The sequence below is a fragment of the Monodelphis domestica genome, chromosome 2, assembly GCF_027887165.1.
Source record: "Monodelphis domestica isolate mMonDom1 chromosome 2, mMonDom1.pri, whole genome shotgun sequence".
NCBI lineage: Eukaryota > Metazoa > Chordata > Mammalia > Didelphimorphia > Didelphidae > Monodelphis > Monodelphis domestica.
In genome coordinates this window covers 77,871,810-77,899,795 of record NC_077228.1, presented here as the reverse complement: position 1 = coordinate 77,899,795, position 27,986 = coordinate 77,871,810, and the positions used below count along the sequence as shown (strand labels likewise).

General features: G+C 39.6%; 1 protein-coding gene across 3 annotated transcripts; it reads right to left on the bottom strand.

The window, feature by feature from the left end:
• Positions 1 to 35: 35 nt before the first annotated feature.
• On the bottom strand, positions 36 to 27,986 carry MR1 (major histocompatibility complex, class I-related). Of its 3 annotated transcripts, NM_001291669.1 has the most exon segments (6): positions 36 to 76; positions 1,926 to 2,036; positions 2,293 to 2,568; positions 11,838 to 12,113; positions 14,221 to 14,484; positions 27,839 to 27,893. In NM_001291669.1, coding segments are annotated over 6 exon segments (1,023 nt in total).

Genomic DNA, 27,986 nt, shown 5'->3' with positions numbered 1-27,986 from the left:
TGGAAGGAGAGAGGAATAGCAAGCGAGCATCGAAGTCATTTGACAGGTGTAGGTACATAACCAACTTCTTTGTGTTCTGAAAAGAGAAAATGTTTTTGTCAGACAGGCATCAATTCTTTACCTTTCCTTGCTGCCCAGAACCTGAGCATTTTCATCCATTTCATGGCTCTGCCATCAAAGAAGGAAATCACCTCATTTTTAGCCTGTTTTGTCCAAGATGTTCCAAGGTACTATCCATTCCAACACTCAAACTCTTGGAGAGAGGAATGGAGAAAGGGAAAATGTGAAGGGGAACAAGCATTTAATAAGCACCTACACTGTTCTAAGTAAGTACTTTACAAATATCTCACAACATGGAGAAGTGGATACTATTTTCATCTCCATTTTAGGTTAAGGAAACTGAGGCAGATTGAGGTTAAATGACTTTTTACAGGGTTATATAGCTAGCAAGTGGGTCCATCTGAATCCAGAACTTCCTGACTCTAGACCCTGCACCATCTTGCTGTCTCTTGGCAAGATGAATGCCATTAATGGAAGACCTTCAGAAGGCCATAACAATTTTTGAAATGGTTCTGGCAGGCATCATATAGCATATTGATGCCCTTTATCTAGGAAATCACTGACCATCAGTGGAAGATATGCTCTTTGAGATATCTTTCTGGTAATATCCCAACTCTCTCATCTAGTATCCCTTGAGGTTAAATATAAACATTTGCAGGATGGCTGGATGGAATGAGTCTATAGTCTGTAGCCACAGAGAACTTAAATCATTGACTTATACTAGAAATCAAATCCATGATTCTGATATTATTAGTAGGATTCTCTGACCAACCAAACAAGAAGTTATGGAAGCTTTAGAATTGAAAGCAAATGAAAACAAAATCTGACCAAAAAATAAAGAATTTTAAGTGGTCATTATATTTGAAAAGAAAAAGTTGAATTATTTCATTGGGCCATGAGAGAGAGGGAGAGGAGACAGGCCTTAATAAATATTTATTAGCCCAAAGGGGCCAGGATTTATAGCTTTACCAATTTCAGTCAAGCAAAGGATAATATTAGCAGGATGAGAGTCTGAAAAAGAAGGGACAAAATGACTCTGACATTCCTAGTTCAGACTAAAGGAGTGACAACTTGTTGTATAGAAGGATAAGAATTATTCAATTCTGGGCAATACTGAGTTACTAGGCAACTGTACCTGTAAGCTATATGGATTGGGAAAGAAGGAATTTCCTATAAGTGCTAGTAGAAAACTTCAGGGAGCTTTGATGACCTGAAAGTCACAAGACCATTTAGTAGAGAGAATATTAGACTAAGAGTGAAGCGATCCAAATTCTATTCCTAGTTCTACCATGAACTCACTAAGGAACCTTGGGAAAATCCTTAAATTCTCTGCACCAGTTTTATCATCCATAAAAGAGAGAGTTGGGCTAAATTATCTCCAAAGTCTCCTCCAGTTATTGAATTATATAATTCCTAGTAAAGCTGTGGGTGAAAGATATAGCCACTCTTCTCTAAAAAATTGTTTTAAAGCCATTGGGTCATCTGGCCAGAGGAGAATGGTACAACCCCAAAAGTGAGGCTGCAAGATGAAGATCATTTGAAGGAGAGAGAGGTGCTGTAAGGTCAGTACAACCAGAGTTATTTTCATTTGCTAATCATGAGGTAGCTAATCAGGAAGTGGCCCTGTAGATAGCTATAGTCCAGGACCTGGAACTCAGAAGATTCATCTTCCTGAGTTTGAATCTGGCCTCAGACATTTAGTTGTATGACCTTGGGCAAGTCACTTCACACTGTTTGCCTCAGTTTCTTCAGCTTTAAAATGAGTTAGAGAAGAAATTGGCAAACCGCACCAGTATCTTTGCCAATAAAACCCCAAACAGGGCCATAAGAAGTCAGACATGACTGAAAACTCACACTCCACTTACCTGATTGTTTTCTTTTGTAAACAAAAATTCCCAAACCAATCAGGAATGAGGCAATGATAATCACCCCAGAAACAATTTCCACATATGGAGAGAGAGAGATAGTCTTCAACTCTGAAATGAAACAAACAAAAAAACACAAGAAGAAAATGACCAACCCCCTCTCTTCCTTTATAGAGACTTGGAATTTTTTCTTATGACCCATCAGAAAACCCAAAACGTTTCCTCTATGTTCCTCTCTCACCATCAGCCTCCCTTATAGGCCAATAAAATCAAGACATTTTACAGAGCACTGGCCTGAAAACAACATTCCATTTTCCCTCCAGCAGTCCAATGATTTCTCCCCAAGAGCCATTCACTACATCCTTACCAACTGGGACATGGAGGACCTTGAGGAAGTTATTATGCTCTACTTGGCAGGAATAATGATCTTTACTTTGAGGGTCAATATCTATTGATACCCAGGTCTGATAGGTTCCATCTCCACTGGGAAGAATGTCTCCATGTTCAATTTCTTGGGTTATCAGTTCTCCATTTTTTATCCAGGTCATGGTAATCTCAGGGGGATAGAAACCATAAGCTTTGCAGATGAGCGTTGTAATCCCAGTAGATGACTTTTTGCAGCTTCCACTGAGTAATGGGGTTTCTAAAGGCAAAAAAAAAATGATCTTAAAAAGGAGAATGCTTTCTTTTCTTGGCTGATTCTACAACATTCAAATATCAATCTATTTTCCATCAGCCTTTAGACATTTGAATCTAAGGAAACATATCACTAGGGAGGACTTCGAACCAAGGTAAAATAATAGCAAACCTTCAACTGGCCTACTCATGATAACTTTACAGCTTACAAAAATATCCTTTTAGCCAATCCAGTGCCTAACCTAGAAGCTCTATGCTAGATGCCCCAGAGAATGGGAATCAGTCACATTCTCTAAACAAAGGAATGGTCTGTGTGGCCATGGACATTTGAAAAGTCTCCTTGATAATTATTATAAATCTTCATTACACCTCAAATAAAATATTAAGGAACTGCTACTGAGGTAGGATGATAGAATGAAAAAGACCATCGATCTTGGCAATCTCAGCTCTGCTGCTCATATCTGTGACCTTAGGCATTACTTCACCTCTCAACCTGGATTTCCTCACTGTAAAAAGGAGATAAAGCTCTATATTGCCTTGGTGTAAGACCCCTATGTAGAAAAAATTATCCCATAAATTATTTTTTTTTAAAACCCTTACCTTCCATCTTGGAGTCAATGCTGTGTATTGGCTCCAAGAATGGTAAGGGCTAGGCAATGGAGGTCAAGTGACTTGCCCAGGGTCACACATCTGGGAAGTGTTTGAGGCCAGATTTGAACCTAGGACCTCCCGTCTCTAGGACTGGCTCTCAATCCACTGAGCTACCCAGCCCCATAAATTATTAAGCACTAGATAAAGGTAAGATTTCAGTGGAATCAACTTTAGCAAAACTGAAATTAGAACCATGATTCTCAATTATATGCTTATCACAGTGAAATTAAAGATATTTCCATTTAATTCTAGCCCTAAAGTACCTGCAGCTGCAACTCAGCTACAATGCCTACTACATGTCAGGGATTGTGGGAGATTCAAGGAATACAAAGACAAAAAAGAAACTGTCACCACTCTCAATGAGTTTATTCTACTGGGGAAATGTGTAATGAACTATATTTTATTGGAAGGAACAGAGAAATAGTTCATATCATACGATAGACTGGTAACTGACAACATAAAAATAGCCCTTCTGACCCTCCCTTCTTTTGCCAGTATAATCATTTCCCAGGTAGTAAGTATAATCTGGGCATCCCATCAAGCCTGGAGAATGTTGCACGAGACTTCTAATTGGTAGAAAGAATGCCAACTCCATGGTAAGCTATCTGAAGGGTGGATTGGTGCTAGGATTTTGGAGAGGAGAGACAGTCTTCATCATTCTTCATGAGACACACAAATGGATCCAGACTCTCTTCTGAACCTACTCCAGGGAGAAAACGTCTTGCAGACACGTAGGAGAAGTCACCTCCTTAACCTGTGTCTGATTTTCACCTTGGCGCCTCCCAAGAGACTTCTTTGAATTTCTCTTTGAGTAAGAATGGAACTTCTCTCTTGGCTGAGCTCTCATGGCAAGAGAACACATTCACTCTGTGTATTTTCTAGTATATTTTTAACATGTAGAATGTGTCTGATTTCTGTCTGCCTTCTCCCTCTTTATTTGCTATAGCCTTTCATACAACCAGAGTTTGGCAGGAAGGGGACAAGCCAGTGGGTTTAAGTCACCTCTAGCAACCAGGAGAAACAAGTGACTTTTTCTTCTGAATCAGTCATGCTCCTAGACCAGTAGTATTTAAGGGACATATTATATAAAATTCTAGTCTAGTACCGCATCTCTCAGAGAACAGAGCAGCCAACTTGGTAACTCTTCCTTCTGTTGCCCTCCAGTCAGGATAGGTAAGATTTGAGAGTTATCTATCAGTTCTTCTTCCCCTCATGACGCCTGTCTATAGCTTTAGATATCCCATCAAACACATCCTACATGGGTAGCACATATCTTACAAATGCATACTGTCTCTAAATACTTTTCCTGAAGCCAGGGAGCATGCAAATATCAAACATTCAGAGCTTCATGCTATTAGTTTGTCAGGAATGTGTGCACTTGCTGACCACTGGTCCCCCGGAGATTAAATGGTTTGGCTACTCACATAGAAAGACTTTTCGTGGCCAGAAAGGGCACTCTGTCCACAAAATTTTTTTCTGCACCTGCCTCTTGATGCCTCCATCATCTTTAACCTGGGACCAGGCTTTTCATTTACAATTAGGGGGAAGGCTTAAAATAGGAATAATACCTTTAAGAAAGGGAAGGGTAATTAAACTCATTCCTTTTCATTCACTGAACTCCAACTCATAGAAATCGTAATTTGCACTCTGTAGAGCCATTGCTACAGATTTTCAGGCCTCATAAATGGCTCCTAGAAGATACTTCCCTTAAAGCAGGTTTGGAGGAAGAAAAGAATATACCAAAAAAGTGAGAGAGAGATGGAAAACAAAGATTTAAAGGGAGAAATGGTGGATTGGGATGATTGCAGTATGCTCTTTGTTCATTGCCTGGATAGAAGCTGTCTATTATAATTTATTTTTTCTTTTTCTGTTGTTTACTCATACCCCCCCCCCCCCACCTCCTTTACCCCCCTGTAGTGGCCTGTAGAATTGCTTCTCTCATTATGTGCTGGATCTGTGGGTTTGGGCTATTCCGCCCTGAAGGGGCTTCTTCTCGGTTCTGCTGATTGATCAGGTTAGTCAGAACTTCTCTGGCTGACAGCAGAAGCTGAAAAGGAGCTGGGCTTCCTGCCCTGTTATCAAGGTTGTTGCCTGGAGTTTGTTGCAGTTTTTGCCCTTGGAACTTAGTCAGCAAGGCTCTCACATCAGTCTGTGGGGGAGGGGTGTTGGAGCTTGAGCTTCCCTGCCCTCTGAAGGCTACTTATCTGCCCTATTGATGAGATTGAGCCAGGGTGGAGGAGTTGATCTGCAAAGCTGAGTGTACCCTGAGGCCAAAACCCCCAGAAAAAAGGGGGGGGCAAGATGGAGTGTCTTGACTGTGACTAGGCTGCCTGCTCTGCACTTTTCCTCCAGCTGCCTCTACACCGCCTGTGTTCTATTCTCTGAGCCTGGCACAGCTTTGCCAGCAAGGTACTCCCTCCAGAACCCTTGCCAGTCTAGAAATTCCAGCCACCACTGGAGGCTCAGTGCTGTAGGTGGGGGAGGGATCCTGGGACCTTCCTTCTTCCTTCCCCTTTCTAGAATGCAAGCTTTTTTTGGGGTGTACCTTTTAAGTTGGGTTCAGGAGGAGGGTTCCCTAGCTCTGCCCTGTTGTTAGATTGGTTTTCAGTCCCCTCGAAGCATTGTGTTTTTGATGGGTGAGGAAGGGTTTTCGGAGGTCTTAACTGGTACTGTCTCTAAGCCACCATCTTGACTCCGCCTCTCAGGGAAGCTCAATTTAAAATTCTTCAGTGATCAAGTATCCAGAAAAATCCAGACTTCAATCAGCACTAGCGTACTTAATGGCCAAGATTTCAGATTGCTATTCTACTGTTGCCATAAACCCAATCCATGTCCTCTTCCGGTTGAACAATTCCTCAATGGCATCCCATATGTAGATTATTAAATTATTATTAGAGGTAAATTAAATTAAAGTTGATTATTGTTGGAAATATACTATAGCTTTGGGTGGTTAATAATGCTAACACCCATAGTAATTGGCATTTACATAGAATATTATGGTTTGTAGTGCACTTTACAAATAATGTGACTCTCACACAGTCTTGAGGGATAGATGCCACATATATCTCCATTTTACAGAACAAACAGAGAGATTAAGGGATTTAAGGACTCTTCCAGGGTCACACAGCTGGTAAGGGAGTGAGGCAGGATTCCCACTTACATCTCCCTGACTCTTTGTACCTAGCTCTATACAGAGCATCACTTTGGAACCTCCATGGAGAAACTATGGAAAGACCAAAGACAAGAACTCCATGGGACAGAATAGGAAGGAGCACTTAGCTAGATGAGTTTATGGCAGATCCAGGGAAGTCCTGAATTACTGAATTGAAGTATTGAAGGGATGCTAAACTGTGAGGAAGGAGCTCCTGAACTTGGTCAGGGAGGCAGATGGAACATCATCCTTCACATCTTAGCCTACAAAAACATTCTAAGCTGTGGTGAGCTCCCAGACTTGTTCCAGACAAGCTGTCTAGAAGGGAAAGGGTGAGTAACAGGAAATAATATTTTAAATGCGTGAAGGGACCTAATTACTTAAAGGGATCCTCAAAATCCTTCAGTCAAGTGAAGAATTGTTCCCTGACATGTCTTTTTGGTAAAACTGGATTTAAGTGAGCCGCAGAGTAGAGACAGTCAGTCAACAGGCATTTATCCAGTATTGAATAAGTGCCAGACATTGTGTTAAAATAGACAGCTAGGTGCAATGGAGGATAGAGTCATGGAACTTGGGCAGGAAAGCCTGAGTTCAAATCCAGTTTCAGATTCTTACTAGCTGTGTGACCTTAGGCAAGTCACTTAATCTCTGTTTACTTCAGTTTTCTCATTGTAAAATGGGGGTGAAAATAGCTCCTACCTTCCAAGGTTGTTGTGAGGATTAAATGAGGTAATATTTATAAGAGATTGAGTACAGTGCCTGGTATATAGAAGGTCCTTAATATGTGTTTATTGCCTTCTTTTTCTTGTCAGTCTCCCCACCCCTAAGCATGAGATAAAAAAGAACTGTTGGAATGATTGCAGATCAAAGCACACCATTGTTCACTTTATTTCCTTCATGAGTTTTTTTGTGTATGTGATATGTGCCTTCAGTCACGATATGGGGAATATGAAAATATGAATATAGTAGGCTAGAATCTGAATAAAAATGTTAGAAAATAATTGTCAAAAATAGTTTCTATAAAACACAGAAGAAAAACTGCTTGATCACATGGGTCGATGGGGATATGATTGGAGATGTAGACTCCAAATGATCACCCTAGTACAAATATCAATAATATGGAAATAGATCTTGATCAATGACACATGTAAAACTCAGTGGAATTGTGCATCAGCTGTGGGGGTGGGGTAGGGGAGGAGTGGAGGGAAAGAAAATGAATCATGTAACCATGGAAAATATTCCAAATTAATTAATTAAATAAATATTTTCAATTAAAAATTGTTTCCATATGTAATTGAAAAAAATAAAATTCATTTATAAAAAGAAAGGCAAAAACAATCACTGTCCTCAAAGAGCTTACATTCTAATTGGGGAGATTACTTGTAAATAAGTAGACACATACATGCTAGGTACAGAGTCTGAGATGAAAGGGAATAACAGTTGAAGGGCCTGGGAAAGCCTCCAGCAGAAGATGAGAGATGAGCTGAGTCTGGAAGGAAACCAGAGAAACAAAGAGGTAAAGGAATGGACAGAGCATTCCAGGTGTGAGGGACAGGCAGTGCAAAGTTTGGGCAACCCAGGATCCTTTTCAAGCAACTGCAAGGAATCCCCAGGATCAGACAGTTTGTCAAAGTGACTAATATGTCATTTCTGGAAAACTAGGAAGTGACCAGATTATTAGGAGCTTTAAATGCCAAATCAAGTTTATATTTGATCCAGGAGGTAATAGGAAGCCTCTGAAGCTTGCTGGGCAGGGGACTGATTATTAGAAAAATAACTGAGACCTATAGACCATGGCTGGCAAAAAGCCATTCCTTAACTGATGAGAGATCAAAGAATATTAACCCACAGTTCCCAAAAGAAGAACTATGAACAAACACATGAAATCACTTATAATAAAAGAAATGCAAATCAAAGCAACCCAAAAGTGTTATCTCACATCTAGCAAATGGATTGCCATGACAGAAGAAGGGAATGGCCAGTCTTAGAGGAGTTGTGGGAAGATAGACATTCATGCATTGTTGGTGGAGATAAGAATTAGTGCAAAAATTTTGAGAAACAATTTTAAATTAGGCAAATAAGTGACTAAAATGTCCTTTAGATTCCTTTCATTCAGAGATTTCACTACCTGGCATACATACCAAAAGAGTCATTAATTAAAAAAAGGAAGGATCCAGGGGGCAGCTGAGTAGCTCAGTGGATTGAGAGCCAGGCCTAGGGATGGGAGGTCCTAGGTTCAAATCTGTCCTCAGACATGTCCTAGCTGTGTGACCCTGGGCAAGTCACTTGACCCCCATTGCCTAGCCCTTACCACTCTTCTGCCTTGGAGCCAATACCCAGTATTGACTCCAAGATGGAAGGTAAGGGCTAAAAAAAAAAAAGCAAGGATCCCTTCATACCAAAGTACTTTAACATCACAAAGAACTGGAAGCAAAGTAGATATTGACCATGGGCAAGTTATTTAGCCCCAGTTTGCCTCATCTGTAAAAAGGCAACATATTGGAAAAGGAAATCACAAACTATTCCAGTATTTTTGCCAAGAAAACCAAAGTCCATTGGATCACATAGAGTCGGATGAGACTGAACCACTACAAACAAATTATGGTATCTGATTGTAATGAAATATTACAGTGATGTAAGAAATGATGAATATGTCAAATACAGGAAAGCATGGAAAAACTTACATGAACTGAATGAAAGTGAAGCAAACCCAGGAAAAGAATGATTAAAACAATATAATTGAAACAACAACAACCACAAAACAATAAAAAATTAATGCTACAAAAAACAAGTGTGGCCCAGACAAAATATAGTTGAAGACTCATCTCCCTGCTCCTTTGCAGAAATGGGAAGTCCACAGGTGTGGAACACTGCATATATTTTCTGACTTTTTTTTTTTTGTTATTTGGTTTTGCTTTTTAAAAAAATCTTTTTCTTTTAAAAAGTTCTTTATGACTGGAGAATGAGTGAACAAATTGTGGTATATGTTAGTGATGGAATACTATTGTGCTAAAAGGAATAATGAACTGGAGGAATTCCATGTGAACTGGAATGACCTCCAGGAATCAATGCAGAGTGAAGGGAGCAGAACCAGGAGAACATTGTACACAGAGACTGATACACTGTGGTACAATCGAACGTAATGGACTTCTTTACTAATAGTAACGCAATGATCCAGAACAATTCAGAGGGACTTATGAGAAAGAACACTATCCACATTCAGAGGAAGAACTTTGGAAGTAGAAACACAGAAGAAAAACTACTGCATGATCACATGGGTCAATGGGGATAGGACTGGGGATGTAGATTCTAAACGATCAACCTAGTGCATACATCAACCATATGGAAATAGGTCTTGATCACACACATGTAAAACCCAGTGGAATTGCATGTTGGCTATGGGGGGGTGGGTAGGGGGAAGAGATGGGAAGGAAAGAACATGAATCTTGTAACCATGGACAAATATTCTTTTTTTTTTTTAGTCAATTTAGAACATTATTCCTTGGTTACAAGAATCGTATTCTATCCCTCCCTCCCCTACATCTACCCTTCCCGTAGCCCATGCGCAATTCCACTGGGTATTACATGTGTCCTTGATCAGAACCTATTTCCATGTTGATGTTTGCATCAGAATGTTCATTTAGAGCACACATCCACAACCATATCCCCTCGAACCCATGTAATCAAGCAGTTGTTTTTCTTTGGTGTTTTTACTCCCATAGTGTTTCCTCTGGATGTGGATAGTGATTTTTCTCATGGGTTCCTCCGAGTTGTTCAGGGTCATTGCATTGCCACTAATGGAGAAGTCCATTACATTCGATTGTACCACAGTGTATCAGCCTCTGTGTACAATGTTCTCCTGGTTCTGCTCCTCTCACTCTGCATCAATTCCTAGAGGTTGTTCCAGTTCACATGGAATTCCTCCACTTTTTTATTCCTTTCAGCACAATAGTACTCCATCACCAGCATATACATAGAAAAATATTCTAAATTAACTAATTAAATAAAACTTTCAAAAAATAATAAATAAAAAATAAAAAGTTCTTTGTTATGAGGGCTAATTATCTGGGAAGGAGGCAAGTGAAGGGAAATGGGGATATTTAGATTATGTAAAAATAAAAATATCAATAAAAACTTATTTTTAGAACATCTTGGCAGTTGAATAAGGGATAGATTAAAGTCAGGAGAAACTTGAAGCAGGTAGATCAGTTTAAAGTTTTATTGCAATAATGTAAATAAAAGGTACCAAGGGCTTACACCAGGTTTGTGTCTATATGAAGGGAAAGAATAGGACATAGACAAGAGATATACTGGTAGAAGATAGAAGATATTTGACAATGAATGAGATATGGGAGATGAATGGATGACACTGAGTTTGTGAGCCAAGGGGATGAGGTGGTGGTACCCTCAACAGTAATAGTCAAAGATAATGGATTTTGTTTTGGGCATGATGAGTTTGAGATTGTCAGACCTGGAAAAACTCAGACCAAGTAGGTAAATAAAGTGAGGTATTTATTCAGGGTCAAGAAATTGCAATTTGGGGACAAGGTGCTGCCCAATTTAGACAGGGGTGCTCAAGGAAGGAGGAGAGAAAAGGGTTCAACAAGATATCTAGTTTGAGTTGCCAAAAAGGCAACTCATATATCAGTGATACATGACTGGCTACAGCTCAAGAGACAAGCGAGGGCTGGATGTATATATCTGGGAATCATCTGCATAGAAATAATCATTGAATTCAGGATAGGATTCCAAGAGCCAGAACAACCTGAGGTTAAGTTCTATCACTGACATGTCACTGTGTGATCGTGGGCAAATCACTTGACTAACTCTCTAAGCACCTCTCTAAAATTATAAGTTACAGAGGAATTATTAATCTGGGTCTCTGGAAGAAGTTTCCACAGTGGACTTCCCCAGATAAATAAAATCCCAAGTTCATAGTCCCCCCACCAACAAAAGTAGAATCTACACACTGTTGGAAAGCTGTAGTATGGCTTCCTTGGTGACTAAATGATATTTCAGTGGTCAGAAAATATTAATTACCTTCCAAGAGGTCTCCTAATATGACTTAGAGAAAAGGGAAGAATTTTGTTCACAATTTCTCTAGAGAAAAGGAAACTACCTGAAGGATAATTCAGTTAGGGTAGAGGATTCTGATTCAGAACAAAAGTATGTAAAGGAAGTGACAGATAATAGTGAAATTCAAGGGTGTGAAGAGTGATCTTTGAAGTAAACAAGTAGAAATTACGTACCGGATCCTAGATTTGAGTTCCAGACATGCTACTGACTGGTAATCCTAGAAAAGTCTCCTCTCTTTTCTTGTTTCCTCATCTGTAAAGAAGAAACTGTCTCTTATGCTATCTATCTTACAGAGTCATTATAAGGGGAAGCAAATTTCTTACAAAATGCTCTAGAAATGCAAATTATAAAGCCAAGGGAATATAAAGGAAAACCAGTGTAATCTCCTTTTCACTCACCTGTCCGTTGGAGGGTATCTTTTCCAAAATCCAGGAATTTCTTTAACCAGGCAATACATTCTGTTTCCAGCCAATTCTTCTGATAGCGTAACTCATTCCGATTGGCCTCCCAGGCTTGCTTGGTGAGTCTAGCCACATTATCCATGGCAATCCAAGACAGAGATTCCTTATTGAAAACGATGAAATCCTTTCCATCATAAGCATACTGGAGAAATCCTGTGGTACTACCATCTTCTAGCAACTCACAGCCAATCATCCTCTGATAGATGTGAAATCCTGAAAATGATAAGTATGATCGGTGGAACATGAAGAAAGCACTTTATAACAAATAGTCTGAGGGGGTGTCCAAGGGCTTTCCTGACCCACTGAATCCTTGTAGGACTGTAGGAACTACAACTCCTACCAGTGAAAATTTTAATTTATTCCTTTGGAGTAAGATATTTTTTCAACAAGTGTTTCCCCTTAAACTAAACAACAAAAAATTATATGTCAATTGACTGAGATAAAAGCAACTAACATCTATATGAAACTTTCAATTTTACATAGAAATTATCATCTAAGCCTCCTAATAACTTTGTGAAAGGCAAGTTGGCATAGTAACAGAAGTCCAGCCATGACGGCAGGAAGACTTGGGTTCAAGACCTATCTTGGCTGCTTTTGTTAGCTTGATACCCTAAGGAATTCTAGGATTACTAGATATAGAAACTTGTAGGCATTGCTGGGAGGGAGTTTCTACACCAGACATCCTTCACGCCAATGAAATACAAGTCTAGATAAAAACAAAATTAAACAATAAAGCCCAATAAGGTAGATTCCAAAGGTATAATCCTCTCTAGATTATTAATGAGGAAATAGAGACATAATGTATATGCTATACCGAGCTGCCTCTTATCCTGTACATGAAGAACCAATACAAAGGAACCAAGAGTTGTTCCCATCCTTGGAAGTTTATAATTTAGTTGAGGAGGAAAAAAAAAACCTACCAAAAAATAAAAACAAATCCAAATATAAATTAAACAATGTGAACTGTAAGAACTGCTATAGCAGAATCAGGGTAATTTGAGCCCTACTACGTGCAAGGTGTATAAATAGAGATTTTGAACCTTTGACTTCATTCTCAGAAGTCCTTAGTATTTCCCAAAGGCAAGGCACAGAATAGAAATCCTCCTAGGAATGATAAACTACTATTAGTTCTTAACACTTTAGTTTGAATTTGTTTATCTCACACAGGAGGCCAATCAACTAGGAAAGCCCTGGGAGAATGACACAGAGAACAAGTATGTTTTTATTGGGGAGGGGAGGGTTGTCCTAGAGTGTTAAGAAATTTGAATCAGGAGCAGCCCTGAGGAGGGTAAGCCTAGTAGGGTTATCACAACACAGAGATCCTGAATTGCTTTGGAATTGGGAGTAGGAAAAGTAATGGTTTTGGAATGAAGATACCCATGAGGACTAAAGCATGAGGAAGAAGGAGGGGGAAAAGCACAGAAAGTGTATGTAGAAAGACATCAAACACAATTTTTGCCTACTTCACAATTTATCCTCAGAGCTTATACAGATTGCAGCCAAACTTGTATCTGTACAAAAAAAAAATCTCAAAAACATTCTCTAAATAGGATGCTTTGACTTTCTCATCACTCATTTTGTCCTTAACAGCTAATTCTCTAATTTCCCTCCTCCCCACTTCACATCTGAAAATGCTCTCAAAAACCACCAGGGCTATCCTAATTATAAAATCCACTGGCCTTCTAAAAGTCTATCCTCCTTGACTTCTCTATAGCATTGGGCACCATCAATTACCTCCTCCTGAATCTTCTCCCCCCCCCCCTCTCCCCAAAGCACTAGACTCTGGATTCTCCACCTGCTTCTGCATAATTTTTTGTGTCCTTCATTTGCTCCTTCTACTCTCTCTTTCTGGTGGTATAAGCCACCCCAAGATTTTGTCCTTGGCATCAATGCTCCCCCCCCCCTCCTTAGTGGTCTAGTTTATTCTCATGGCCTCAACTATGATCTCTATACAAATGCATCTCAGTTCTCCATCTTTAGTCCTTATTTCTTTTCTGGACTTCATAATCCCCATCTGTCTGCCTACAAGTCTGCTTTGCCTGGTTTGCCTATCAACACTTCAACCTCAGCATGTGTTCAAATGGGTTTATCTTGCCCCTTAAACATACTCCTTCTGGCTGTATTTTTTTCTCTTCCTCATCCCTTCATTCATGCATTTTGGAAATCTTGGTATTAACTTGGAGTCTCCCTCTTCCTTATCTTATATATCCAATCTGTAACTACATGTTCCCATTAGAAACCCTCCCTATGCTCTCTCTGCCTTTAGAATCCATTGAGGAATGCTCTTCCATGAAAAAGGCATCATCTTTGCTCTACTTACCTCCAGTGTGATTGTAGTGATTCTGCAGGGCTCTCAGTTCTATTTTAAATGTCTGCTGCCAGCCTCTCAAAAGCTGAGTATACTTCTCCCAGTGATCAGATCCCAAATTTTCCTCCATCCAAGAAGCTTGGGGCATCTTCTGTCTTCCATTACTGTCGTATGAAGTGATAGGATGAGAATCCACATAGCCAACTGAAATAAATTCAGGCATTCCTTGATTGGAGTCTGAGAGTCCCAGGCGAAAATATCGCAGAGAGTGAGTCCCTAAAAGAGAAAAAAAAATAGAGATGCTTTTTAGTTGTATTTTTCAATTAGCCAGATATTTATTTTTTCTCTTTCTCTCATCTTCTCCTCTGAACTAGAAAAAGAAAAATGTACATTATCAAACAAAACAAATTTCCATATTGGTCATGTCAAAAATGGATATCTTATTGTGTATATATTTCCCTTCTTCTTTAGGAACAAACCATTGGTGCCACCATGGATATATGTTGTAATGATACCCTTTTATTTGTGTTTACATTTTATTTTATTTTATTATTATTTTTAGCCTTTACCTTCTGTCTTATAATCAATACTATGTATTATTTCCAAGGCAGAAGATGGTAAGGGCTAGACAATAGGGGTTAAGTGACTTGCCCAGGGTCACACAGCTGGGAAGTGTCTGAGGCCAAATTTGAACCCAGGATCTCCCATCTCTGGGCCTGACTCAATCTACTGAGCCACCCAGCTTCCCCCCTTAGTCTGAATATTTAATTGATCATTTCTGTCAGGAAGTAGACAGCACTGTCCTCTGAAGTCCTTGCTTTTATATATTGCAAGCTCACTTATAGCCACCAGGAGCCTCTCCATTGTCCTCTGAATTTCAATGCCAGTTCTTCTAAGACTTGTTTTCCTGGTCTCATAGCGATACAACAATTTGTGACACCCTTTATGTGGCATTTCACTATATGTTAAAGTTGAATTCTGTTCAGAATGGCTTGCTCTCTTTGCTAGAAAGGCAGACTATCTGGAACAGGTCGATCTCATGTTTGCTGAAAGACCTTGAGGGCCACAAGGCAAAGGGACTAATTGGATGTGCATTTCTAAGTAGCCAATGGCCAAGGGGAGGCTTACAGAAAATCAATAAAGCTTCTGTGAAATTTCCTTCTAGTTGAAAAAGGACCATCCTGGTTGGGGGTTTTCTTGTAGGCAAGTATATTATGCAGCTGTGAAGTGTTGGAGTTTTTTTGCTTTTTCATTTATTTTTTTTATCCTAAGCCTAAGAGGAAGGGAGAGAATATGGAATCTGAAAGAAAAAGCAAAGCCTTTTTCCTTGAAAAGATATAAGCAAAACATTGTCTGGAATATTTTGCTAAAATGAAAGTTAGAGTAGATGGAAATGTACAGCACAAAAAAGGCTAGAGAGGTTTTTATGTAAATAAGATCTGATCAGTAGGAGTCACTGAAAAATCCCAAACAAATGGAGAAAGATTCAGGGTATGTTGGTTCTTTCTGAAACTGGGAATGGGTAGAGTCCAAACGGTACAGCCTAATCAGTGAGTCTGGGCAGCTGGGTGATATAGTGCATAGAGGACTGGAACTAGTGTTAGGAAGACTCATTTTCCCCGAGTTCAAATCTGGCTTCTGACTCTTAATAGCTGGGTGACCCTGGACAAATCACTTAACCCTGTCTGCCTCAGTTTCCTCATCTGTCAAATGAACTGGAGAAGGAAATTATAAACCACTCCAGAATCTTTGCCAAAAAAAACCCCAAATGTGGTCATGAAGAGTTGGACACAACTGAAAATGACTCAACAACAACAACAGGTGTATACAGAAATCATACAAAGTAGATGCACAGTAACTTTGGGGAGAAAGGCACTATTAGAAGGGATAATCAGCACCCTAGTACAAGTAGCAGTAATAAGGAAATACGTCTTGATCAAGGACACATGTAAAACCCAGTGGAATTGTGCCTAGGCTACAGGAGGTGGGTGGGAGGAAGGGAGGGAAAGAACATGATTCCTGTAACCATGGGAAAATATTCTAATTTAATTAATTAAATAAAAATTTTTGAAAGACCCCATGAAGAATATGGTTCTTGAGCTGTGTCTGGAAAGAAGCTAGAGAGTTCAAAAGGTAGAGGAGAAGGGAGAGAACATAGGGGGCAGACAATGAAAAGGCTTAGAGACAGGAGATGAAATATATTGGGAGGAGCAATAAGAAGACCAATAATATGATGGTGGGCTGTGGAGTACATGGAGGAGAGTAATGGACAGTAAAGGCTTGAAAGTCAGTTGGAGTCAGGTTATAAAGAAAGGTCAAACAGAGGAGTTTATGCTTGATCTTAGAGCTAATAGGGATCCACTGGATTTTGAGCAGTGAGGTGAAATGGTCAAACTTGTGCTTCCAGGAAGATCATTTTGGCAGCTATGTGGAGGGTGGGGTTGGAATGAAGAGAAACTTAAGACAAGGAAACCAATTAGGAGGTGATTGCAAGAGCCCTTAGGAGAAATGTTGAATACCTGAACTAGAGTGGTGGCTAGGAGAGCAGAGAGAAGGGGCTATATGCAAGGGATGTTGTAGAAATAGAAACAAAAGGGTTTGACAACCAATTGAATAGGTGAGTTGAGAATGAAGAAGTCAGCAAGACACTGAGGTTGCAAATCTAACTGATAGAAAGGATTCCCAGAGGAGGTATCTAGGTGACTCAGTGGGTTGAGAGCCAGGCCTAGAGACAGGAGGTCCTAGGTTCAAATCTGGCTTCAGATGCTTCCTAGCTGTGTGACCCTGGGCAAGTCACTTAACCCCCATTGCCTAGCCCTTATTGCTCTTCTGCCTTCGAACCAATAAATAGTATTGATTCTAATATGAAAGGTAAGGGTCTTAAAAATTAATTAATTAAAAGAAAGAAAGAAAGGGAAGGAGGGAGAAAGAATGAAAGAAAAAGAGGGAGGAAGGGAGGAAGGAGGGAGGAAGAGAGAGAAAGAGAAAGAAAAAAAGAAAGAGGGGGGAGGAAGGAAGACAGAAAGATTGAAAGGATTTCCAGAACTGGGAAGTTGGGGAAAGGGGTAGTTTAAAGGAAAGATGAATTGGTGATGCATGACTGAAGTTTAGGAGACAGATTAGGGCTAAATATTATGATTCACATAAAGATGGAAATTGACTCCATGGAATCTTAAGAAGTTACCAAGTCAGAGTGGAAATAAAAAGAAAGTGTCAAGACAGAACCCTATGCCAATAATATTAATAATAACATTTATGTAGCACTTTAAGGTTTATAAAGCGCTTTGCTTATGTTAATTCATTCGATACAAGGGTACAACTCTGTGAGGTAGGTACTATTATTATATCTATTTTACATATGAAGAAACTGATATACAGAGAGGTGAGGTTGCTTGTCCAGGGTCACACAGCTAGGGAATATTTGTCAGTAGCCACGCACACTTAGGTACATGACTTGAATAATGAATTAGGAAATAAAATTTTAAAAAGAATGATGAGAATAGAAGAAAAACCAAGAAAGAGCAGTGTGTGAAAACAAGAGAATAGAGTATCTAGAATTAAAGGGTAATCAATAGTGTCAAATTCTACAAAGAGCTTAAGAAGGAAGAAGATGGGGGGCTCAGTGGATTGAGAGCCAGAACTGGAGTCCGGAAGTCCTAAGTTCAAATTTGACCTCAGACTTCCCAGCTGTGTGATCCTGGGCAAATCACTTAACCCCCATTGCCTAACCCCTACCATTCTTCTGCCTTGGAACCAATACACAGTGTTGATACTAAGACAGAAGATAAGGTTAAAAAAAAAACAGAAGACAGAAGGTGAGAAAAATGCTATTAGATTTGGCAATTAAGAAATCTCTGGTATCTCTACAACACCTCTTATATACATCCCTTCCTCTCTTCTCATACAGCCACCACCACATCTTCAACACCTCTCCTACATAGCACCTCTCCTCCGAATTAGAGGCTGGGTTTGAGTTGTGGCTCTGACATCTGGACATCTCTAAAGGAGCCAGAACAGCTTACTTGAGCATCACGTAATGTGTAATTCATGAGAAAAGAGGAAATGTATTTCCCACCAGTCAGCTGTTTTGAGAAGCTTATTCCTACTTGTTTTGAATGAATAAAATTTCTAGGGGGCCACAAAGCCTCAAAGGAACAAGTCTGGAGTAACAATAATGCTGTCAGCTGACAATAAGGCATAGGTAAGCCAGTCCAAGGAAACTACATTTTAGAGACCATAGACTAAGAGGAAATTAGGGTGCCTAAGAGAGAAGTAAGCAACAGAGGGAAACGAGCAAATGGACCCCATAGAGAAGTAGACTTCTTCTCCACTGAAGTACTTGAGTTTATTGACTAAGTGCTGATTATGAGTTTCAGGGGGATGGTGCTAAACTCTAGGAGGCTTACTCTTAGTAGGAGGCTATTTCTATTTTGTATGTGTGTATGTCTATTATTCCTGCCTCTAAAAACCTATTTTAGTTAAATATTTTGTTAATTTCAATAATTACAGAGGAGCATGGAAGCAGAACCCTACAGAGAGCCATGGGCCTAACTTAGATGTTCCCAGGAGATGAATCCCTAGGTGGGGGCTGAGCCATCACTATTATTAAGAAAGAGAAACTTCCATGATCAAACCTTTCCACAACTCCTCAGAACAGAGCTCCTTAGCCATAGATTACATATACTATTCTATGTCATTTATATAACCTACCATGTGCAAAACCCTATCAAAAGAGAAATGAGAACATTTTGGAAATACTAATAATTTGGTAATACTATACTCTATTTCATCTCTACCCACTTACTCTATATTTGCAATTTTGCTTTTGTTCCCACCACTCTATTGAAACTGACTTTTTTTTTAAACCCTTACTTTCCATATTAGAATCAATACTGTGTATTGGTTCTAAGGCAGAAGAATGGTAAGGGCTAGGCAATGGGGGTCAAGTGACTTGCCCAGGGTCACACAGCTAGGAAGTATCTGAGGGCAGATTTGAACCTAGGACCTCTCATCTCTGGGCCTGGCTCTCAATCCACTGAGCCACCCAGCTGCCCCAAAACTGACTTTTTAAAAGTTACCCATAGCCTCTTTCTTAATTACTAAATCTAACAGCCTTTTCTTCCTTTCTTTTGAATATTTTACTGATGCTCTTTTAAAAAAAAAATCACTATTTCCAAATAACATTCACCACCTTCGTACCCCATTCCCAGCCCACATCCTGCTCAATGTCTCTGCAGCACTCAACCTTGTTGATCATGGAATCTTTCTTGAAATTCATACCTCAACTGGCTTTTATTATAGTATTACTTTAGTTTTCCTCCTACTTCTATCAATGTTCTCCTAAATACTAATAGCCAATATTTATGTGATTTTTAAAAGATGTGCAAAGAGTCTTACAAATATTATCTCATTTTATCCTCTTGACAACTCAGAGAGGTAGATTTCATTATATTATCTTCATTTTATAGATGAGAAACCAGAGTCTGAGAAAGATCAAATGAGTTGCTCAGGGTCACACAGCTAGTAAATGTCTGAGGCTGGAGATGAACTCCAGATCGAGAGCTCTTATTTATTTTACCACCTAGCTACCACATCTAAATATATCTTAAAATGTCTATCAAAATTATTCCCATTTTTCAAAGCCCTCCCCAGACATCTCCTCTTTCACGAAGGTTTCTCAGAGAAGTTCCAACCAAATTTGTTCCCTTGTTTTGAATTCTCGTAGTACCTTCAAAGTACCTCTTTCAGGGCCCTCATTATATATGACATCGTACTATGGTTATTCATAAGCTTGTCTTACCAGTTCTTTTTTAAGCTGTAAATTTCTGGAGAGTTTTCTCAGTCTCATTCTTATCTGGATCCCTCAGCTCCCAGCATAGTAGAGGTGCAATGCTATATTGGCTGAATAGAGAGGACTACATGGTTGACCCCTGCTCACTCTGCAGTTACTAGGACTTTTAAATTTCTAGCAGTAGAGAGAGGAGAAAATTGATTTTTAAATGGGCAATACAGGAAGATCTATTAGGTATCCTGCTCTTGTCCAGAGTCAGATCCAGGCCTCTTAGCATTCCTCTCAAATATGCCAGGTTTCTTCCTCCTCCACACTACAGACAAACAGAAGACTCCCATGATTACACAACTTGTTATTGCAGCAATTTAGTTATGCTGCGAAGCAAATCATGTTCCCCTAAATAACTACACATAGTCAAGTCTGGCCTAGGCAAAAATGTGCAGCATGCTGATTTGGTCAAACCAATCCTTTATTTCCAGGCTTAATTCACCTCTGATGGATATTGCCCCCCTCACATTTGTGTGTGCCCAATGCCTTTGACTACATAGATGCTCTAACAATGTTCTGCATCCTTTCTACCCTTCTTTCTATATCCTTACAGTTCTCCTCAAGCAGATAATGGGTGTTCATCAGAATAAATGGAATCCCAATGATTGTGTTATCCCCTCCCATGAAACCAAGCTCTAATTTAGTGAAGATGATCAGGATTCTAGAAGGTACCCAAAGACATAACTGAGAATTTCAGATACTATTTATCACTGCCCCCCCCAAAAGGTAATTGACTTATTCTCTGACCCCTAAACCTTGCAAGTTTCAGGTTGACCCTGCCTTCTTAAAAACAACAACAACACCATTTCTATAATACATTACATAATCCACAGCTCTCTTAAAGGTTACCTAAATCCAATGGCCTTTCCACAGTCCTTATTCTATAACAATGGCAGCAATGTTAGGCAGGGGTTGTGGGTGGTGGGAAGCATGTCTAATGACTTACATTTGTATAGGGCCTTGGGTTTTATAAAGCACTTTTACAGATAACAGAATTTATTTAACTCCCACAATGGTCTTTGAGGGAGATGGCATAATGTTTATTAACCCCACTTTACAGAAGAGAAAACAAAGTAAAATGACTTGCCTCAGGTCACATAGCTAGTAAACAGCAGAGGCAGGTCAAAGCATCATGGCTGTACTATTTGGAACTATACCCAAAGGGCTATAAAACTACATACCCTTTGATCTAGCAATACCACTACTAGGTCTGTACCCCAAAGAGATTAAAGAAGAAAGAAAAGGACCAATATGTACAAAAATATTTATAGCAATTCTTTTTGTGGTAGCGATTCTTTTTGTGGTAGGAAAGAACTGGAAAAAATGAGGGGATGCCCATCAGTTGAGGAATGGCTGAACAAATTGCGGTATATGATTGTGATGGAATACTATGGTTCTATAACAAACGGCAAGGATGCTTTCAGAAAAACCTGGGATGACTTACATGAACTGATACAAAGTTAAATGAGCAAAACCAAGGGAACAGTGTACATAGTTGTTGTTTTTTATTTTTAAAAATTTTCCATGGTTCCATGATTCATGTTTTCTCCCTCCCCTCATCCCTCCACCTTTCCAGAGTTGACAAGCAATTCCACTGGGTTTTACATGCATTATCACTCAAAATTTACTTCCACAATATTCACTTTTATATAAGAGCAATCCTTTAAAACCAAAACCCTAAATCATGTACCCATATAAACAAGGGACAAATCACATGTTTTCTTCTGGATTTCCACTCCCACAGTTCTTTCTCTAGATGTGCGTAGCTTTCTTTCTCATAAATCCCTCAGAATTGTCCTGGATCATTGCATTGCTACTAGTAGCAAAGTCAATAACATTTGATTGTCCCACAATGTTATAGTCTCTGTGTATAATGGAACAGTGTACATAGTAACAGCAATATTATATGACTTGATTATTCTCAGCTGTATAATGATCTGAAACAATTTCAAAGGAGTTATGATAAAAAAAATGTTATCCTGTCCACCTCCAGAGAAATAACTGGAGTCTAAAGGTATATCAAAGCATACTTAAAAAAAATTATTATTCTTGTTCTTTTGTTCTGTTTTCTTTTGCAACATGGCTAATTTTGCATGACCACAGATGTATAATCTGTAATAAAAAATATTAAATTGCTTACTCAAGGAGGGGAGGGAAAGAGAGAATTTGAAATTCAAAATTCATAAAAAATGAAAGGTAAAATTTTTGTTTACATATATTTAAGAAAAAATAAAATTCAAATTTAAAAAAGAAGGATCATAGGTGAAAAGAGATCTGGACTGGGAATGAGAAGACCCAAGTTCTAGTCCTACTTAGGCCACTAACTAGCTGTAGGTCTTTGGACAATTCACTAAATTTCTCTGACCCCTAAAGTCCTCAACTCTAAAATGAGAAGACTAAATTGTACATATCCTTTGACCCAGCCCTATTACCATTACTGAGCATATGTCCTAAAGAGAAGATAGCCCACATAGTATTGCTTTTTGGTGGTAGTTTTCTCCCCTCTCTCATAAAACAAGAAACAAGTGACTATCATTTTGGGAATGACTAAACAAACTATGGCATATGAGTTAATGGAATATTATTGGCACCATAATAAATTTTTAAAAGAAAATGAGGAAGAAGACTTGTTGGAAAATGATGTGGAGTAAAGAAAGCAGAACTCAGAGAACAATAGGCATGATTCAGATCATAAGCATATAAAGGACAAAAAAACAATGAAAGATATCAGTGGGAAATGCAGGTGATGGAAATACAGCAGAATCAAAGATCAGGATGGATCCTGTGATTTCATTAGTAGGAGGCACTCTGAGATGAGGAAACTAAAGACATGGGTTGTCTGTCTGTCATCTTCTGGTCTTAGAGAGTTGCCTAAGGCACTGAGAAGATGACCTGTCCAGGGTCATACAGACAGTATGAGCTAGAGACAGAACTTGAAATGAGGTTTTCCACCTTTGAAGCCAGCTCCTCAGACACAAAGATATGCCATAAACGATATCATTTAAAAAAAGAAAAGAAACGAAAAATAACAAATGTATTTAAGGAGAGGCCCTGGGGAAGAAATACAATCCTGGGGGAATTTCTCCTCCAAATAGTGCCAAACACTGATTAGCTCCATGGAACAGATAAAGGGTATCCAAAATGGCTAACAAATAGTATAACACAATCCCATTAAAAACATATTGATCTAATTCTACAGTGATTACAGGAGACAGATGATGGACCCATCTTTTAGCAGGTAGTTTCTGACATCAGTCTAAGCCATGATAGAACAATGTCATTCATTCCATATCATCTCTTCCAGCCCCTAAGACAAATGTAAACTCTTTAAGGTAAGAACTATTTCACTATTTCTATTCTCCATACTTGACATGTTCCTTAGTACATAACAGGCACTTCATAGAGGTAGATTGATTGATTGATCTTTGGACTTATTGCAAATTCACTTTTTCCATCTTCAAAGATTATAAGGAACTGCAAGGTCCTGGTTTCAAATCTGACCGCAGACACTTCCTGGCTATGTGATTCTGGGCAAGTCACTTAATCCCAATTGCCTGGTCTTTATCACTCTTCTGTTTGGGAACTGATACATAATATTGATTCTAAAACAGAAAGTAAAGGTTTAAAAAAAAAAGGAACTTCAGGGGGCAGCTGGGTGGCTTAACGGGTTGAGAGTCAGGTCTAGAGATAGGAGATCCTAGGTTCAAATTTGACCTCAGACACTTCCTAGCTGTGTGATCCTGTGCAAGTCACTTAACCTCCATTGCCCAGTCCTTACCACTCTTCTGCCTTGGAACCAATACACAGTATTGATTCTAGAATGGAAGGTAAGTTTTTAAAAAATTTAACTTTATGAGAATGATCACAATCACAATAACTAGCACCATAGAGTACCTACTATGTACCAGGTTCTTTGCTAAATGCTTTACAAATATTATCTCATTTTATCCTCTTGACAAACCTGGTAGGTAAATGCTAATATTATCTCATTTTGTGGATGAAGAAATTGAGGCAAACAGAGGTTAAGTGACTTGCTCAAGATCACACAAATAGTAAGTAACAGACTTGAACTTGAACTCAGATCTTCCTGACTCCAGGTGTAACATTTTGTCCTGTACAGTCTGACTACCTCTCGGGATGACCTATGTCTTCAAAGCTCCCAATTAGAATGGCTCTAAAGAAAATTGTTAAAGAGAATGAAACTTAGGTTGAGAGCACCTGTCTATTATCACCTTCACCTGCCTTCTTGTCTTCAAACATCCCTCTGTCCTGGTGATGGGGGCCATGGTAATTGGGTCTCATCCAAAGAATTGATTGATGACTCAAACTGCTCATGTGTCTTATCTGAAAGGCAGAACCATGCTAATTAACTAGCTATGGTTTCCATGTTCTTTTGATTGCGCACAGCTCCTTGGCATGGTTTGTTGGATGCTTCAGCCCTGGGGCTCTTCTTCTGATAGTTCAGTTTCTCCCAGAGGACTCAGATCATCCATGCTTACTCCTTCTTCCTTCTCTGTCTTTCATTCTCCCTCTTCCACTCTGGATTTTTTTCCTCCATCCTCTAGGGGTACCTACTTCTCTTCTACATCCTGCTAGCTTTCTTTTTTAAAAATTACCTTCTGTGTTAGTATCAAATCTTAAGACAGCAGAGTAGCAAGTGATTTGGCCAGGGATACATAGATTGGACATATTTGAGGTCAAATTTGAACCCAAGTCCTCCAGACTCCAGGGCTGGTCCTCTACTTGGCTGCTCCTCCAGCTTACTTTTAAGTCTTTTCTTCCTCTATTAGGATTTAAGCTCCCTGAGGGCAGTGATTATCATCTTTTTTTGTTCTATTTGTGTCCCTAATACTTAGCCCAGTACCTGGCACCTAGAACATATTTAAGAAGTGCTTAGAGGCTTGGCTGGCCAGCCAAAGCTCCGCCTCATGAATATGAATTTCATGAATATAAAATGAGCATAATATCAGCACTTACCTCACAGGGTGGTTGTGAGAATCACATGAGATGATATTTGTAAAGTACTTAGCAGACACAATGCCTGGCACATAGTAGGTGACATATAAATACTTACTCCTTCCCTTCCTCTTCCCTTAGCTCAAGTATCAAGTAGATCATTCAAGAATTGAGTGGTGAACAATGTACTAGAGATGTCACATCTGGGGAAAATAGCCAAGATCTTCTGGCACCATTTCCCTTCCAGGTTTTAATCATTAACCCGTTGGTATCTCTAATGGAACGGGCACTGTTCCCTTTTGCTACCTCTTTGCCCCTTGCCTATCCATATGGAGAAGAAGATCACATTTAGACAGCACTTCATGATTTCCAAAGCACTTTTCTCACTTTACTTCTGGGACTGAAGAGATACAAATTTTACTGATCCCATTTTAAGAATAAAGTGACAGGGGAACAAACCTTTATTAGTTACCTACTATGTGCCAGGCACTGTGCTAAGTGCCTTACAAATATTATCTGAGGTAGATTCTATTATTATTCCTGCTATAAAGTTGAAGAAACTGAGGCAAATAGAGAAGTGAATTGCTCAGGGTCACACTGTTGGTAAATATTTGAGATAGGATTTGAACTTGGGTCTTCCTATTTCCAGGCCAAGCACTGTATCCACTGAGCCACTTAGATGCTTTAAAACACGAGGAAGCAACTATGGCTTTGGCCACAGGAAAATCTTCTCTGAATATCAGGAAATAATCCATTTACCCAGCTACTAAGTAAATATGGGATGAGGATTCAAGCCTATAACTCTCCTGACTCCAAGTTCAGGTCTTTTCCCACTACACTCCATTACCCTGCCCACAGTTAATTTCCCCATAGTAGTAAATGACCATAGTAACCTAATATTCAATAAATCCAAAGATCCAGGCTTTGGGGAGAAGAATTTGCTATTTGACAAAAACTGCTGAGAAAGGTATGTGTGGCAGAAGCCACCATCTCATACCATATATCAAGAAAAGGTCAAGATGGCTACATGATGTAGAAATAAAGATTGATACCATAAACAAATTAGGGGAACAACAGAATAGTTTGCCTGTCAGCCCTACATATAAGGGAAGAATTTAGGACCAAACAAGACACAGAGAGCACCCCCCAATTAATTTCCCTCCTGGTATCTTTAAGCTATAGGAACTGTAATAAATAGGTGGAGTGAAGGAGCCCAGAATCTTTTGCCTTCTCTGTCCACCTAATTGATGAGTTAACTTTCTTCATAATTCTGCAATTTTAAGGAGCAATTCAAAAGGCAATGACTGAATTCAGGAGACAAGGCTCCTGGGCATGGCTCTGCCAATAACCAGCCTGGGGAAGTTTCTGCACTCCTGTGGACCTCAATTTCATCTGTAAAATAGTCAGGACAGATCAAATGACCTCAAAGGCTTCTTCTCATTCTGAAACTATTTTATGTCCTCAAATCTTAGAAAAGGGAAGCCATGTATCGGAGTGGATGGAGTCTAGGCCTTAGGGTCAGGTAGATCTGGGTTCATTCTAGCCTCTAATATATCCTAGCAATGTGACCAAGATGATGGAGATCACAACACTCTCAGCATTCCCATGAAACTCTCTCAGGTGACATAGATTAGTTTGAGATCTACACCCATGAAAGCAGTTTCTGTTCTTGGAATTCCCTACAGGGGAATTTCCCTGGGAAATCACAGGTATAGATCATTTAAAAAGTCTCAGAGGGGCAGCTGGATAGTTCAGTGGATTGAAAGCCAGGCCCAGAGATGGGAGGTCCTGGGTTCAAATCTGCCCTCAGATACTTCCTAGCTGTGTGACCCTGGGCAAGTCACTTAACTCCCATTGCCTAGCCCTTACCACTCTTCTGCCTTACAACCAATACATAGAACTGATCCTAAGACAGAAGATAAGGTTTTAAAAAAAAAAGTCTCAGCAAACTCAGATAAATTCCTCCCAAGTTCTTTCCTGAGATCCCTAGCACCAGTATGAGGAATAGTTAATTTTCTAGGGACAATCTCAATCTACCTTTCAAATATTTGGAGTAAGTCATTGCTATTTGTGTGCTTTCTAGAATTTGCTCCCTTCCCTTCACTCTTCCAGGGAAAAAGGAGAGCGAGTCTCTACCTCCAAAAAACTCTCACCCTTCATCCATGGAAGAAATTTCAGTGTGGAATTGGGAAACCCCCTTCATCCTGAAGCTTGGAGCTCATCTGAAACTTGGAGTCTTAGAATGTTGAAGAGGTTAACTAAACTGCCCACGATCACTTTGCCTGGGTTAAAGGTAGGACTTGAACTGAGGTCAGTTCTCTATCCACTCAATACTTTCTACTGACTCTCACAATACTCCTGACGTCTCTATGCGTCCTAGTCTCTCTCTGCGTCCTTTGATCTAACTAACTCCTGCTTGAAGTGAAGGGAAAACAGTGAAGTGGGATGATTCTCCCTCCCCCAACCCCAAATGTCAGGGACCCAAACAAGCCAGAAGGAAAGAGAGAAGGAGCCAAGGGCAGGAAATAAAGTCAAAAAGAAGGGGAGAAAAGGAAGCAAGGTGGGAGGGAGAAAGGTACTGTGAACAGCATTTGAAGTGGTTTTCACCCACTCGGAAGCAAAATGAAATTTAAATCCTCCCCCAAAAGAACTGAAAAACTGTTCTATCCTCCCTCAAACACCGGGTAAACCAAAAATACCCTTGCTTGGCACTGGCTAGCCAGCCCACGATCTCATCACATGTTTTGAGAAGAAAACTTGCATTTCCTGGACTTACCCATTCGAGATCTAGGGGCAAGAAGAGGGGCACGGGAGACCCTAGGTTGATGTACTCACTAGCATCGCCTCCTTGGGTGGCTGATGTCATGAGGAGATGAAGAAGGAAGATCATCTGAAGGACTTAATTAACTCTTTCCCCCTCCAAACCCTCTCAGCCCCACTCCCAGCTGCTTGTACGGCTTGAGAGCTGACGTCCTCCGCCCCC